The 12,454-nt window shown below is 34.7% G+C and overlaps 2 protein-coding genes across 49 annotated transcripts in view; both read right to left on the bottom strand.

The window, feature by feature from the left end:
• Positions 1 to 12,454, bottom strand: part of LOC108021871 (protein argonaute-3) — a 448,633-nt gene that overhangs the window by 65,181 nt on the left and 370,998 nt on the right. The gene's annotated exons all lie outside the window — the stretch shown is intronic.
• LOC122817991 (3-hydroxyisobutyryl-CoA hydrolase, mitochondrial-like) lies at positions 7,738 to 11,692 on the bottom strand. The gene is given in 3 exon segments (XM_050890235.1): positions 7,738 to 8,295; positions 8,297 to 8,439; positions 11,680 to 11,692. Coding segments are annotated over 3 exon segments (669 nt in total). The 3' UTR covers positions 7,738 to 7,782.

Genomic DNA, 12,454 nt, shown 5'->3' on the forward strand with positions numbered 1-12,454 from the left:
AAATTATTGAATGAGTATGTGTGTGTATGTCGGCGAATGCTGTGGATGAGTAATAAAGTGCGGGCTAAAGCACATGCAATCTACTTGACAATTATTCACTGTGGACGGGAGTCCATGTAGTGAGGAAGTGCACCAAAAGGGTGTGCGAAGGCGTCTACTATACATATACGAAGAAATAAAAATTTACAGTAATCATCCGATTGTTTCGAGTGACACCTTAATCGAAAGGTGTCACAAAAACTAAGGGAATTGCATACCAACATATTTAAAAAGTCAACTGGTGTGGGAGGAAAAGTGATGAATGGGTAAAAGTTAAAATTTGGAAAGTTTGATCTGTTGGGGCTTTCAAATTCAATTCGTATTCAAATTCGGAAGCTCCGTTCAAATTAAAAAAGCCAAATAAGATTTTCGGGGCCCTCTTAAATTAAAAATTGTATCTTATTTGTCAGTTGGTACCAAAACGTTATTTTAAAGTCCTGAATCTAGACGATGTTAATTAGCTCAATAAACGAAACAATAGTTCTACCACTTTTGGAAAAGCTAGCTAGTTTGGCGATGAAACAGATATAAATAGCTACATGTTGTGCTATACGTCGTAAGAAAGGTGTTTCGAAATAATATGTACACAACTTATACGACACATTACTTAGGGGCCCTTGCCCAATTTATAAAGAACTTTGAGCCAAGAGCTTTTTTCTATTCTTTAAACAAAGCCTCCAATCGATTCCCACCCAGATCAGTTTCACACTCTCCGCTTCAAACGGATTCTGTAAACATCCAAGCCGATATCGTAAACACCAGAGCCCCAAAAAGGGAGCCCCAAGTCCGCTTACGTAAACATCGATTTCCGGAAGAATTTCAATTCTGCAAAATTGCAATTTCTAATTTAATTGACAATTTTCATCATACTATTTTTCGACTTTTAATCTGATTTTTATGATAAATCTCTTAAACCGTGGTTTGATTATGGATTATTGAACCAAAGTCAGTCAGTCCGTTTTTAAATCCGAATTGATCGGTCGACAACTTGAACATCGCGAGCAGGGAAAATTAAGTTCGGTACTAATAAAAATTGTGTAAACTAGTGAATAAGAATTATCAATTAAAAAAAAACATATATTTTTAAAATTCACTAAGCAATAATTTAAGTGGCGCCCAACGTGGGACGGTGCTATTTTAGAAAAATTCCTGAAATAAGTTTTAAAACAAAACAGTTTTCGAAAACAAAAAGGGAATTCGCGCCGCTCAAAAACCTTACCGATGACATATTAAAAAGTGTTTACATCGTGAAAATAGCTAAAGGAGAGAAACAATAATAATCTCCCTTTGTTTACAACAATCCTTAATTAGTGACCGTAACAAAAAACACACTGCTCAAAAAAAATATTACTCTCAAAAACAAATATTAAACAAAAATAAAGAAAAAAACAGATATTTAAAAATCAAACGGATAATTAAAAAAGATTTATTAAAAATCAAACACAAATTCAACAAAACAAGAAAGAGCAGAGAAATAAATTGAAGGAAGAGCTGAGAGCAATCCCTCGCTACACGGAAATAAATTGAGAGAAGAGCTGAGGGCCATCCCTCGCTATAAGAAGACCCCAAACAGGATCATCAGGCAAAAAGAAGACATCCCATATCCAAGGAAACTAAGAATAACAATTAGTGAGCTGTTTAATTATAGTTTTATATATATAAGAATTTAGTTCAAAAAAATTTTAAATAAAAACAATCAAGTTGGAAGAGTTAAACAACGACTTTGAAAAAAATCTTACCATGACTACACCCTTACCTGCAGTGGCTTCTAGCAGCCAGATGGTTAATGTAAGCGATTTAATTGCACAAATAGTTAATAATGAAATGAGTCCTTTAAGGAATGAAATCGCGAGTTTAAAGACACAATTAAATCACAATATAAAGGTTGAGGAATTCAAGGTGGAAGCTGTTGATCGAAACGTAAGGTGCGATACTTCTTATGAAATCATTAAGTTGGTTCGAGAATATAAAGGCGAAGAAGATAGTTATGTTAGCTGGAGAGATTCGGCGGAAATAGCAATGGGACAATACAAAAGGGGCAGTGAAAAATACTTTTCGGCACTATCTATTCTATGAAAGAAAATTACAGGCATTGGCAATGATGCTTTAACTCATAATGGAACTGTATTGAATTTTGACGCCATAATGGCAAGATTAGATTTTGTTTTTAGTGACAAGCGACCTATACATATTTTAGAACAGGACTTAAGTGTATTAAGTCAGGAGAAATTAGCGATTATGGAATTTTATAATTTGGTAAATAAAAAATTAACTCTCTTGATTAACAAAACCATTATGACACATAGGAGGAATAAGCCAATTACATCTGAACTTAATGAAAAACATAGAAAGGCAGCACTACAAGTGTTCATAACTGGCCTTAACGGCCATATCTCAGATGTAATATTTTTAATGAATCCACCCGATTTACCGAATGCAATGGTAATAGTAAAAGAACTTGATAGCAACAGTTTGAGGGCCCAATTTGCGAACAATTTTATATCATCACAGCGCAAGACTAATGAGTCAAACTTATATGGGCAACAAAACTCAAATAACAAACCAAGACAATATAACACTAATAATAATATATATATATATATGGACGTTGATGCACTTCGAACAGTGCACTTCGAACAGTACAAACAAGTTGCCCAACGACACCAAGCTCGTGCTTGTTACGCGCGGGGCCCTTTTATCAATTTGGGCAAAAAATGCGAGTTCGCGAGGAACATATATACATAAAACAAATAGAGACGGAACACAAATGAAAATATAAAGCATAACTAAGAATTAAGCAAATGAGTTAAAATTAAATGATACAGTTTATTATACTTATTACATAGAACGCGAAAGGGCTCGTGCAAACAAAAATTTGATGTACATCGTGGCAAATTTAGAGGATAATAATTTCGTGTTAGTCTAACGGGAACGTTGAATGTTAGGCGGTTTAAAAGTTCTGCAGAATCAATGTCACCTCTTATAAGATTTTGTATAAAAATAGTACCAAGCATTGTTCTACGATTTACAAGTGTAGGTAAATTAAGCAATTGTAATCTACTCTCGTAGGAAGGAAGCCTTACGTTTTGATCCCAGTTCAAACTACGCGGGGTAAATAAAAGAAATTTTTTTTGTACCGACTGAATACGGTCGTCGAACAATATTCCAAAAAAGGACGGACAACGGAGGTAAATAATAATTTGGTCGTATAAGGGTCATCAAATTCTTTTGACCAACGCTTTATAAACCCAAGAACACTCATGGCTTTGTTAACAGTGGACATAATGTGGCAGTCAAATTTAAGTTTAGGGTCAAGAAGAACACCTAAATCGTTAACTGAATAAATACGGTCAAGTGGCGTATTTTTAAGAAAGTAACTGATAAACGTAGGAGTACCCATATAAAAAGTCATAACGTTGCATTTTAGGCAGTTCAAATTAAAAAGGTTGTACTCACACCATCCATGAAAACAATCAATATCCGACTGTAAGTTAAATCCCGACGCTATATCAATATATGATAAGCAAAGCTTAACATCATCAGCATACATTATTACACGAGAATGTGTTATGATTGAGGGAAGATAATAAACAAAGTAAACAGCAAAGGGCCCAAATGACTACCCTGAGGCACTCCAGATGTCACGTAGATCAATTTTGAAACAGCATTCTTGAATATAACCCTCTGAGTCCTACCAAGTAACTTGAAATCCAAGATAATAGATTACCAGGAAACCCAAGCTGATCTAATTTAAATAAAAGAAGTGAGTGGTTAACGGAGGCAAAGGCCTTACTAAATCTGTATATACAATGTCAGTCTGCATTTTTTTCTTAAACTCATTTATTACAATAGATGACAATTCAAGAAGGTTGATGTATGTCGATCTTCGCTTAACAAAACCATGCTGACACAGTGATATAAGCGACGAACATATATGTTGCAAATGAGAAGTGATAATACGTTCAAATGCTTTAGGAATTGCCGACAATTTAGAAATACCTCTATAATTTTGGACATCCGCCTTCCCCCTTTTTTTATGGAGTGGAATAATAAAAGAGTCCTTCCAGATAGAAGGAAAACTGATGATGAAATAGACAAATTAAAAAGTTTAAGAATCGGTTTACAAATGGTTGACGCACAAAACTTAAGCACACATCCAGGAAGTCCATCTGGACCGGGAGAATAAGTTGGCGTTGTTGTTGCTAAATCTCTTACGAGAGAGCTTTCGGTGATTACAGAGGAAGATATACAATTTTCCCTATTTAAGGGATTAGGGTAGTTCGAATTTGACTAAGCTGTCGAACTATGAGTAGTTTGGAAAAACTTAGCAAATAAATCAGCGATTTCAGAATCCGTCGATGCCTCCATTGAGTATAGACGTACCGATGAAGGCAATGCAGATGCCTTACGCTTGGCATTAACAAAATTGTAAAACTGTTTCGGATCGTTTGAAAATTCAAATTAACATCGACTTAGATACATAGAGTAGCAATGACTGTTGAGAACATTAAAATCTGTTCGAGCCACAACATATTTCGAAAAATCTGCTGGTCTACCCGATTTTTTATACTTTTTATAAGTGTTAGATTTAAGGTTTTTAAGTTTTTGAAGCGCATTGGTCAAACAAGGATACCTGTTTAGGTTTGAAACCGATCAGGTACGCGTTCATTAAAAAACGTATTTAAGACTGTATAGAATAATTCAGTGGCACTTTCAATGTCTGTACAATTGTACAAGTCTGTCCAATTATAATGAGAAATCATATCGTTAAGTTTATTATAGTTACATTTACGAAAACATCTCTTTTTAGTTGCAGAAACTAAAGGAAAGAGGGTATCAGAGCAGGGGAGGCCAATTTCCACTTCCATAGTTGGATGATATGGGTCTTCAGGTACAACAAGAGCGTCAATTCTACATACTGTGATTTCAGACGGGTCTGAAACAAACACAAGATCTAATTGTCTTCTTAAGGATTTTTTTTATAAAGATTACTTGCTGTAACGATAATTCTAAAAGGCCATCCACAAAATCATGGGCGGATAACGGCATAGCGACAAATGAGTCAATAGGAGGAGACCAAGAAATATCAGGTAGGTTAAAGTAACCTAAAACAATCAAAAGGTCTCTATTAGAAAGAAGGGATAACACAGATTTTATTGTAGACAGATGGTGCTCATAAATTACTAGGTCAGAGCCAGGTGGAATATAAGAACATGTAACAAAAACAGATAACGATTGCAAAGAAACTTTTACACTTAGAAATTCAATTTCATTGGGTATATGAATGAGGATTCTTCCAGATGTTAGGACACCGCCCCCCCCTAAGTGAGTGGCGATCGGTCCTATAAGTATTAAAGTTATTACACAGAACTTCAGAGTCGGATATCCCTGGTTTCAGCCAAGTTTCCGTAAAAGCTAAAATATATATATAAAATGGTTTCTGTAAATGCGGAGGAGTCAGCATAAAGCTTGGGTAGCTTCATATTTAATCCCCTAACATTTTGATACGCCAACATTAAACTTTTTAGCTTTTTGACACAGTGGAGGGCCTGTTATTTGTTCTCGGCTTATTTGGGACAAATTCTTTAATTACTAAACCATCATTAAGCCAAAAGCTTTCAGAAAGTAAAACATTAAAAATGTCAGGCGGAGCAAATATTTTAAAAGAAGATATCCTACGAGCATATGGAAATCAAAATTGTTCAACTGCAATATCTTCGGATGGGAATTTTTCACCTATAAGTTCCAGAACATCCTCAGATGTGGTATCTGGGGTGAATCTAGAAACAAATAATTGCTTCCTTTGTGGAACAACTGAAAGTTTCTTACGCTCCCCAGCAGCAGTCTGAACCTCACTAGGCTGAGATCCAAGATCGGTGCCTACAGTACCTATAGGAACGGTCGGCACCGATTTCTTTGACTTAGCCAGTACAGAAGCTTTTAGTCCGGAAACATGGACTTCACTCGAGCTAGCTGTATCCATACGCACAGTTGGTTCGCTTAACCCTGTGTCGACAGGAACTGCTGCTACCAAGTTCGGATTTGTGTTGGATTCCATGGTGGTATTAACGGCAGTTAAGCTGGCTTTTTTGCGTTTAGGCGACTCTGTTAATAATTTTTTATTATTAAACTGGGCACAGACGGTATTGAACCCCTCATTGAGTTGCCTAAAAGCACCCGAGATATTCAACAGGCTCGAGTCTGCTTCATAAAGCCGCTCATCTCAACCACCATTTCCTTGCAGGAACCACATGACCACATAAGACCAGAGTTAAGATCAATAAAATCTTTAACTCTGCCGGTGAATCCTGCACATTTGACGTGTATCATCGAATCGCAGAGCCAGCAAAAAATAAAGGGGTCTTTCGTTGAAGACGCAAGTGTGCAGTTTTTCTTGGAACAGACAAGGGCCATTATAAGACAAACAAATGAAATAAAATATCAAAAATACCTCAAAGTAAATTTGGCACTGGGATCAAAAAAAAAAAATCACAAAACACAAATACAAAAAAAAAATAAGAGCGCGAGGTCCCGAAAATTTATCAAAACGTAAAAGAGCACGAGAGAGAGAAAAAAAATTCTATCAACTGAGCGTGGCTTGTGCGACACTAACAACTTTCAGTACGAACAAATACAAAGTAAATCAAGCAAGAGAGAGAGAGAGTTGCAGAAAATAGCACCGAAAAAGTCTACTAGAAATTCAGCGGGTGCATAGAGAGCAGGTTACAGTTATAAAATAGAGCGAGGGAGATTAAGAGACAGTAAAAGAGTTTTAGCAAGTTTAGGAGCGCATGTTACAAAAACAAAGCTATGGGATTAAACAAATCTAATAGAAATGTTAAAATAAATACTAGCACAATTGTTAGGCTAATCTTTGTAAATAAATACACACAGAACACTCGCACAAAAATCACTGGAAAAGACAAAAACTCGGAGCACAAAAGTAAACACAGCTGTTAACAAGCGACGCTAAATCGGTTTGAATAATAATCAAAGTTATACTAATAACTTAAGGTTTAATCAAGCAAATAATTAAAACAGAAATAATTATAACATAATAAGACAGGATAATAAAATAAATAAAAAATTAACTTCTTGTTCAATTAAAACAGAAAAACAGAAAAAAAAAATTGATATTCATTAAATTAGTTTTATCATATGATAACTATTTTCGATACGCGGTATACTTTTTATGCAATAGAAGGGCTAGACTCAGATTTACTTGTTGGCTACAACCCATTGAAAAAAATCGGAGCTGTAATTGATACATAAAAGGGGGTAATAAAGTATAATGGAAGGGAGGAAAAATTAAATTACGATAGCGGTAATATTTTAAACCAACATTCTTTGACAGAAGAAAACACCATTCTTCCGTTAAAAGAAATCATAATAAAAAATACTTTGATCAAAAGCCTCCGAATCTGAAGAGGGAAATCAAAGTGAATTTGGTTTGGGATACAAAAATCCTGAATGCGCCGTCGTAGAAGTATCCGACCACCAAAAAATTAATAATATACAGAATTCATCCTCATATCAAAGAAAAGAAAGAACATTCCAAAATAAATATGCAGATTCCTTTTAGGACTGACATACGCGGTGAAATAAATACCGAAAATGATAGGGCTATTTATAGTAAGCAACACCCTTATGCTCTATCAGCTTCAGATTTTGTAAATCAGAAATCGCCAGAATGTTTAAAAAGAAATTATAAGGCCAAGCAGTAGCCCTTATAATTCTCCAGTATTAGTCGTACCAAAATAGGGCTTTAACGAAGATGGAACTTGGCACGGCCAGGCGGTACTCCATGATGAGACATTGGGCCAGAGACAGCTGGGAGCCGAGCTCCAGCTGGCGGAACGTAACCTTCATCGAGGTGGGCGACACCTTGCAGAGGGTCTCCAGCGTCTTCTTGGCCCACTCGCTGCCGTCATTCTGCAGGTTCTCCAGAATGCCCCACACCAGGTCCGCCGAGAAGTTCTTGTTGATCTGCTCCAGGACAGGCTGCAGCGAGAAGGGCTTTTAAGGCGTGGAATGGAACTTCTGCAGCAGCTCGGGTACATCATCTGCATCTGGGCAGTTGAGCAGCGCCGTCTCCAGATCGGGGATCTTGCTGCTCTCGCAGTAGTGCGTAGCAATACCCGAGTAGAAGACATCGCCGCCCCGCAGCCTATATCCTGTCAGTCTCAGGTAGAGACCCAGTTTTCCTGGAAGGCGTGGCAGGAAGTAGGAGCCGCCCACGTCGGGTAACAGGCCAATTTCCCGTTTCGGGCATAGCGAACAACGTCCGGTCGGTGGCCACCCGGTACTTTCCGTGCACACTGAGGCCCACGCCGCCGCCCATGGTGATGCCGATAATGGCAATGTAGGGTATCTTGTAATTGCCGATCAGGGCGTTCGTTCCTCGGGAAAACTAAATACTTTTCCACAATTGATTTGAAATCAGGATTCCACCAAATTCTCATGAATGAAACAGACATTCAAAAAACCTTAAATAATGGAAAATACGATATCTTAACAAACGCCCCTAGAATATTCCAAAGAGCGATAGATGATCTTTTGAGAGAACAAGTTGGAAAAACGTTTCATGTCTATATGGTAACATTATTATTTTCTCAAAAACAATTGAACAGCATTATAAAGATTTATTTGTTATAATTAACATTTTGTCTGAACGCAAACATGAAAATTTCGATTGAAAAGTCAAAGTTCTTCAAATTGAAAACAAACTTTCTCGGTTACGTTGTTTCTCACAATGTGATCATAATCGATCCCGAAAAAATTTCCACAATCGTAAAATATCCAATCCCTAAAAATATTCGAGTGCTTAGAAGCTTCCTAGGCCTTACACGATACTACAGAAAATTTGTTCAAAATTACGCCAAAATTGCTAAACCGTTAACGAAATATTTAGAAGGCCAAAATGGCAATGTATCAAAAACGGCATCCCGCAAAACTTCTATACAGTTGGATGAGCCAGCTGTAAGAGCTTTAAACGAGCTCAAAAATAATTTAATCGCACAAGTAGAGTTAGTTCAACGCGATTATAATAAAAAATTTACTTTAACCACCGATGCGTCAGATTTGGCTATTGGTGCGGTTCTTTCTCAGGAAGGTAAACCAATTACTGTAATATCAAAAACGGTCAAAAAAACTGAACAACTATATGCTACTAATAAATAGGAACTTTTAGCTATAGTTTGGTTATACTTATGAAATTATTTATATGGAGTTAACAACATTGAAATCTACACAGATCATCAACCTCTTTCATTTTCAATTTCTTAAAAGAACCCTAATATCGAAATGAAAAGATGGTATTCATTCATTGAAAGTTATTCTCCAAAAATTATTTATTAGTCAGGAGCAACAAATGTTTTTGAAGATGCATTATCTAGGATACAAATTAATAACTTAACAGAAAGTATTGAGTCGGTCTCAGATCAAAACACTCAGCATTCAGCAGAAAGTAGTTTTGAGAATGTTATACAAGAAACCCGAAAAACCATAAACCAGTATAAGCAACAATTGCTAATAGCATCAAGGAGCTATACAATACATGAGTCGATTAACGTGTTCGGAAATACTAGACATATAATAGAGTATGACACTCCGGAAAATTTAATAACTCTCTTAAAGGAATAAATTCCACCTAATATAACAATCAGAATTTATTGTAGCTTAAAAGACCTTTATATAATTCAAAAACCATTAAAAGATAATTTTATAAAAAAATTTTTATTTACCAGAATATTTGTCCAAGACGTAGAAAACGCAGAAGACATAGAGGGCACACAGAGGGCTTGATGAAAATTATAAACAAAATAACAGGCTATGTTATTGGCCTTACTTATATCAAAAACTAAAGGAGTTTGTTAAGAATTGCACAATCTGGAATCAGAACAAATTAACAGACATCCAGTGAAAATTATATAGATTCATATTCAAAATTTTAGTCGTAAAAGAAATCCCAAATAAATTAAATATAGAAAAAAAAAGTTTTAGAGATTCTGCAACAATTCCCATTAGCCAAAACCTTGATGATAGATCCAAGTTTTTCTTCATCCCAATTTAAATCTTTTGCACAAAGCAACGGGATATCTTCATTTTATGCAGATCCTCGACATAGTACCTCCAACGGACAAATTGAAAGGGCACACTGTACTTTAACAGAAATTGCACGTTGCATTAAAGATGAACTTAACTTAGTTGATTATTCCGAAATAGTAATTAGAGCAGCACAGAAATACAACTTATCAATTCACTCTATAACCAATTAACGACCGTATGATATATTATTTAATAAAATCAAACACGATAAAATTTCCCAATTGTTAAAGCAAGCACAGGATAAAATGTTACATTTTCATAATAAAGACAGAAAAGAAAAATACTATCACGTAGGACAAGTAATTTACGAAAAGAAACACGGTGAAAGAAATAAGCTTAACTCTAGATATAAAAAACAAGTAGTTAAGGAAAATCATCCTAATAAAGTTATTATTAATGACAACAACCAAATCCGAAATCCGAAAACACAAACCATGATTTCTTTCTTTACAAGGATACCAAAGAAGTCCTCATTTATGAATCATACGCGGATTTATTTCATATAACTAGCTTAAGTTTTTATAAAGATATTATTACTCTTGAAACAGAACTTTTAAGCAGTCATAAGGTTCAGAATTCAAAATGGAAAATAACCAACGATTTAAAAATTATAAAAATGTTTTTTCTCAAATATTACCGACTAGGTCAAAAAGAGGCATTAATGAATTAGGCACAATCTGGAAATGGATAGCAGGAACACCTGATCATGATGATTTCATAACAGTTCAAAATAAAATTGATGATTTGATAAAAAACAATAACGATCAATTCGTTATTAATTCCAAAATATTTAAAGAAATAAAAACTCTATCTGACAACTTTAAAACCGAGTTTAAAGATCAAGAAATTCCTCTCAGAAAATACCGCTTTCGTTTGCTGACTTACGATCTTATGAATTTAGTGGACACAATTACATTTGCAAAAATAGATGTTTTCAACATAAAAATTCTAAACTATGATGACATACAGGAAATTTATAAACATTACCAAAAACCTGTTATTATTACTGATCTATTGGATATATCTGAATTTAAAATTATTATTATATATATTAAATACCCTATAATTATTGATCGTTGTGAAGTTTACAACTCAAGAGCCAATTCGCACAATGATGGATAATTGTTAATCAATATCATGTCGCAAAAATAAGTTTTATGTAATGTCTAATTTTAAGACGGAATTATTTAACAACTATTGCACATTAAACCCGGAAGATTCTTGTTTTACCAGATTATTAAATGGAGAAAATTCTTTATGTTATAAAATAAGAGAAAAAAATAAAAATGTAGATGTAATTCAAGAAGGAGCCATTTTTATAAACGGAGTTAATACAGTTAATTTAGATGGGTCATATTTAATAACCTTAATGACACCACAAAAATTAATAATAAATTCTACACTAATGTAGACAATAGAATATTGGAATACATCACTGCACGAAAATATATATTATATCCAATGATTCGGAACTCTTATTCGATAATATTAACGTATTAATTCCTTTTATTCAAATTAAATAAACTCAAATACCAATTACATTCATTTTGATCATAATCGCATTTTTATATTTAATTACCATGCTTTTAATTAAATACACAAAATTCGTAATATTCAAACCACGGCAATTTCAAATTGAAATACAACCAGAAAGTAATATCCCCAACAATGAAAATACTGTTGAGGAAAATATCATTGTCGAATTGACTAATCAGCTACATTCATTATACCCATCAGTTCCAATGAACTGGCGACGATTCAATTTAGCAAGGGGGAGTTATATGGCACATTACTTAGGGGCCCTTGCCCAATTTATAAACAACTTTGAGCCAAGAGCTTTTTCCATTCTTGAAACAAAGCCTCCAATCGATTCCCTCCCGGATCAGTTTCACACTCTTCGCTTCAAACGGATTCTGTAAACATGAAAGCCGATATTGTAAACATCAGAGCCCCAAAAAGGGAGCCCCAAATCCGCTAACGTAAACATCGATTTCCGGCAGAATTTCAATTCTGCAAAATTGCAATTTCAAATTTAATTGACAATTTTCATCATCCTATTCTTCGACTCTCTTGGATGGATCTTAATCAGATTTTTGCGATAAATCTCTTAAGCCGAGGTTTGATTATGGATTATTGAACCAAAGTCAGACATTCCGTTTTTGAATCCGAATGGATCGATCGACAACTTGAAGCAGTGAATTTGAGTTCGGTACTAATAAAAATTGTGTAAACTAAGAATTATCAATAAAAAAATATACATTTTTTAAATTCACTTAGCAATAATTTAATTCGCATTTTAGCAGTTTTC

This window comes from Drosophila biarmipes, unplaced genomic scaffold (genome assembly GCF_025231255.1).
Source record: "Drosophila biarmipes strain raj3 unplaced genomic scaffold, RU_DBia_V1.1 ptg000017l, whole genome shotgun sequence".
Lineage (NCBI taxonomy): Eukaryota > Metazoa > Arthropoda > Insecta > Diptera > Drosophilidae > Drosophila > Drosophila biarmipes.